This window comes from Carya illinoinensis, chromosome 5 (assembly GCF_018687715.1).
Source record: "Carya illinoinensis cultivar Pawnee chromosome 5, C.illinoinensisPawnee_v1, whole genome shotgun sequence".
Classification (NCBI taxonomy): domain Eukaryota; kingdom Viridiplantae; phylum Streptophyta; class Magnoliopsida; order Fagales; family Juglandaceae; genus Carya; species Carya illinoinensis.
The window spans coordinates 41,696,477-41,699,131 of record NC_056756.1 but is presented as its reverse complement, the minus strand read 5'-3'; the positions used below and the strand labels follow the sequence as shown (position 1 = coordinate 41,699,131).

The following is a 2,655-nucleotide window of genomic DNA, read 5'->3' as shown; positions in this document are numbered from 1 at the left end:
TCATTATAAAAATATTTTGAGATAAACATTTAAGCCTAATGATCGAGTGTTCTTATATGATTCTAAACTCCATAATCACACAACAAAACTTTGGTCTAGGTGGACGACCCTTTTGTAGCAAAGAATGTTTTTACAAATGGGGTAGTAGAAATAGAGGATCCTAAAGATGGTTGGATCTTTAAAGTAAATGGTTAATGCCTTAAATGATTAATTGATAGGTAAGTTCCAGAAGTGAAAGACATTCAACTTGTGGATCCGGTCTATCAATCTTGACTACACCATGCAGGTATGTTTTTCTTTATTTGTTATGTTTGTTTTATGTTAGTTTCTTTCTTTTACTTTTTGTTTGCTGTTGGTTTTTTTTTTTTTTTTTTTTTTTTTTTTTTTTTTTTTTTTTTATAGTTTAGTTTTATTTTGTCATTTCATGTTACCATCTTTGGTGCTTAGCGAGCCACCCACGTCACTCCTCCGATGTATTCTACTATTTTTAATTACTCCCCATTCAATTTTGATTCTTATACATTCAATGTTTAATTTAAGTTGGGGGTGGTGATGCAAATTCAGTATTTAAAATGCTTGTTCGAACTCTGCGGCATATTTTCGTGTGTCAATTTAAAAAAAATAAAAAAAAAATTGCATCACATGTGTACACATTCTTATTCATAGCCATCTTCATGAATTCACCAAACCCACCATAATCATTTTTTACTAAAGCATTCACAGAACCCCTAATGCGCTCGTCAAGCTTTGTGGTAAGATGGTGGTTTGACACATGTAGCTAGATAACTCTTCTGCTTAAGTATTCACGTGAGTTTTTTTTTTTTTTTTTTGAATCATCAAACAATCCCTTTCATTCATTCATTCATAAAAAATGTGCAAAAACAGCACCTGATTACAAGCACTCAAAAACCATCTCAAAGTTCCACATTAGAACAAGGTTTTTCTTTAATAATAAGACTAACAATCTCTGTAGGTCCCTCTTCAATCCAACACCATTCCCCTTCAATTCTCAAGGCTCTCTTGGCAAGTTCATGAGCCACACTATTCCTTTCTCTATGTATGAACATCACAGACCGGTCAATTCGATTTAGGAGCCTGCCACGCATATCTTTGAACATCTGATCCATCCAAGCATTTACTTCCCTATCCTCTGTTACCCCTTTGATGATTCTTTCAGCATCTCCCTCAAACACTACATTCCTTATATCCAGCTCCAAAGCTAAATCCATAGCTTTCCAAAGTCCAGCCACTTCAGCCATATCAGAGGTACCATGAAACAGTCTTGAAGCACTAAAGGAAAACAGAATCTCCCCTATGTGATTTCTTGCTATTATGCCCAACCCCATCCTGTTTTCAACCTTATCTATGGCCGCATCAAAATTCAGTTTAGAGGTTCCCATATCAGGTGGCTTCCACTTGGTATCCTTTCTTCTTTCAGTGTTGGAGTCCTTTATCAGTGTCAACTCAGCTCGAGATGCTTGAAAGCACTTAAGCCTAGATAAAGCATTGGTGACAACTCCGGTTGGACTCTCAAACTTGCCTTCAAAGACCAAGTTATTTCTTTTGGTCCATAAGCCTCTCAAGATCATAACTGCCTCTGCTACCTTATTTTTCTGCAAAGTTTCCTGCATATCAGTCCAGATATTAAAGAATTCCTTTTCCTCACAGATCCACTTTTGCAAACCATTGTCATTTTCTACCCAAACATCCGCAGCAGCTGGACACAACCATAGCACATGATCAATAGTTTCATCCTTTAGACCACAAATAGGGTAGGAAGCATCTTCAATAACTCTCCTCTGCCTTAAATTCTGTCTTGTAGACAAGATGTTGTTTACAGCCTTCCATAGAAAATGTTTATCAGGATTAGGCACATCAAGCTTCCATATACCTTCCCATACTTTTTTCTGAGCTTGTCTATTTGAACACTCACCCGACCCTTCCCTTTCCATGTCATTACACAAATGATATGCACTTTTCACAGTATACATACCATCCTTAGTGTAATCCCATAGAAGTTTGTCTTCCTCTCCATTCAAAATCAATGGTATGCTACATTTCTACTAAACATCTCCTCAATCAACCTCTCATTCCAGCAATGGATATCTTCAAAAATAAGAGAGTTCACCTTGGAATCAACCTCTAACCGATTGACTGGGGAACTAACTTTGAACCCTGCAGCATTGGGAAGCCAGTTATCAATCCAAATGGCAATACTCTTACCATTTCCCACTCTCCACACACTTCCTGCTTTGACCAAACCTTGTGCAGCCAATAAACTCCTCCACAAATTGGCCCTTTCTATAATACTTCTCCTTGAAAATTCTTGCTGCCAGTGAATCAACCTTTGTTTGTAGCATCCACCCTTGCTTGGCAAGCATGGCTTTGTTAAAATTATCAATATCTCTGAATCTGAGCCCACCTTCCTTCTTAATATCTCCAATTTTATCCCACCCCTTCCAATGAATACCTCTTCCCTTTTTATTACCATTCCACCAGAATCTTGCAAGCATAGAATTAAGCTCTCTACTCAGCTTCTTTGGGAATCTAAACACATTCATGGTGTAAGTTGGAATTGATTGTAAAACAGCCTTAATAAATATCTCACGCCCAGCAGTTGACAGAAAAGAATTCTTCCAGCAGCTGACCTTCCTC

General features: G+C 37.4%; 1 protein-coding gene across 1 annotated transcript; it reads right to left on the bottom strand.

Moving 5' to 3' along the window:
- Nucleotides 1-914: 914 nt before the first annotated feature.
- Nucleotides 915-1,952, bottom strand: LOC122310360. Its single transcript, XM_043124256.1, has one exon. It carries the CDS (start codon nucleotides 1,950-1,952, stop codon nucleotides 915-917), a length of 1,038 nt encoding a protein of 345 aa, XP_042980190.1.
- Between the last annotated feature and the right edge of the window lie 703 nt (nucleotides 1,953-2,655).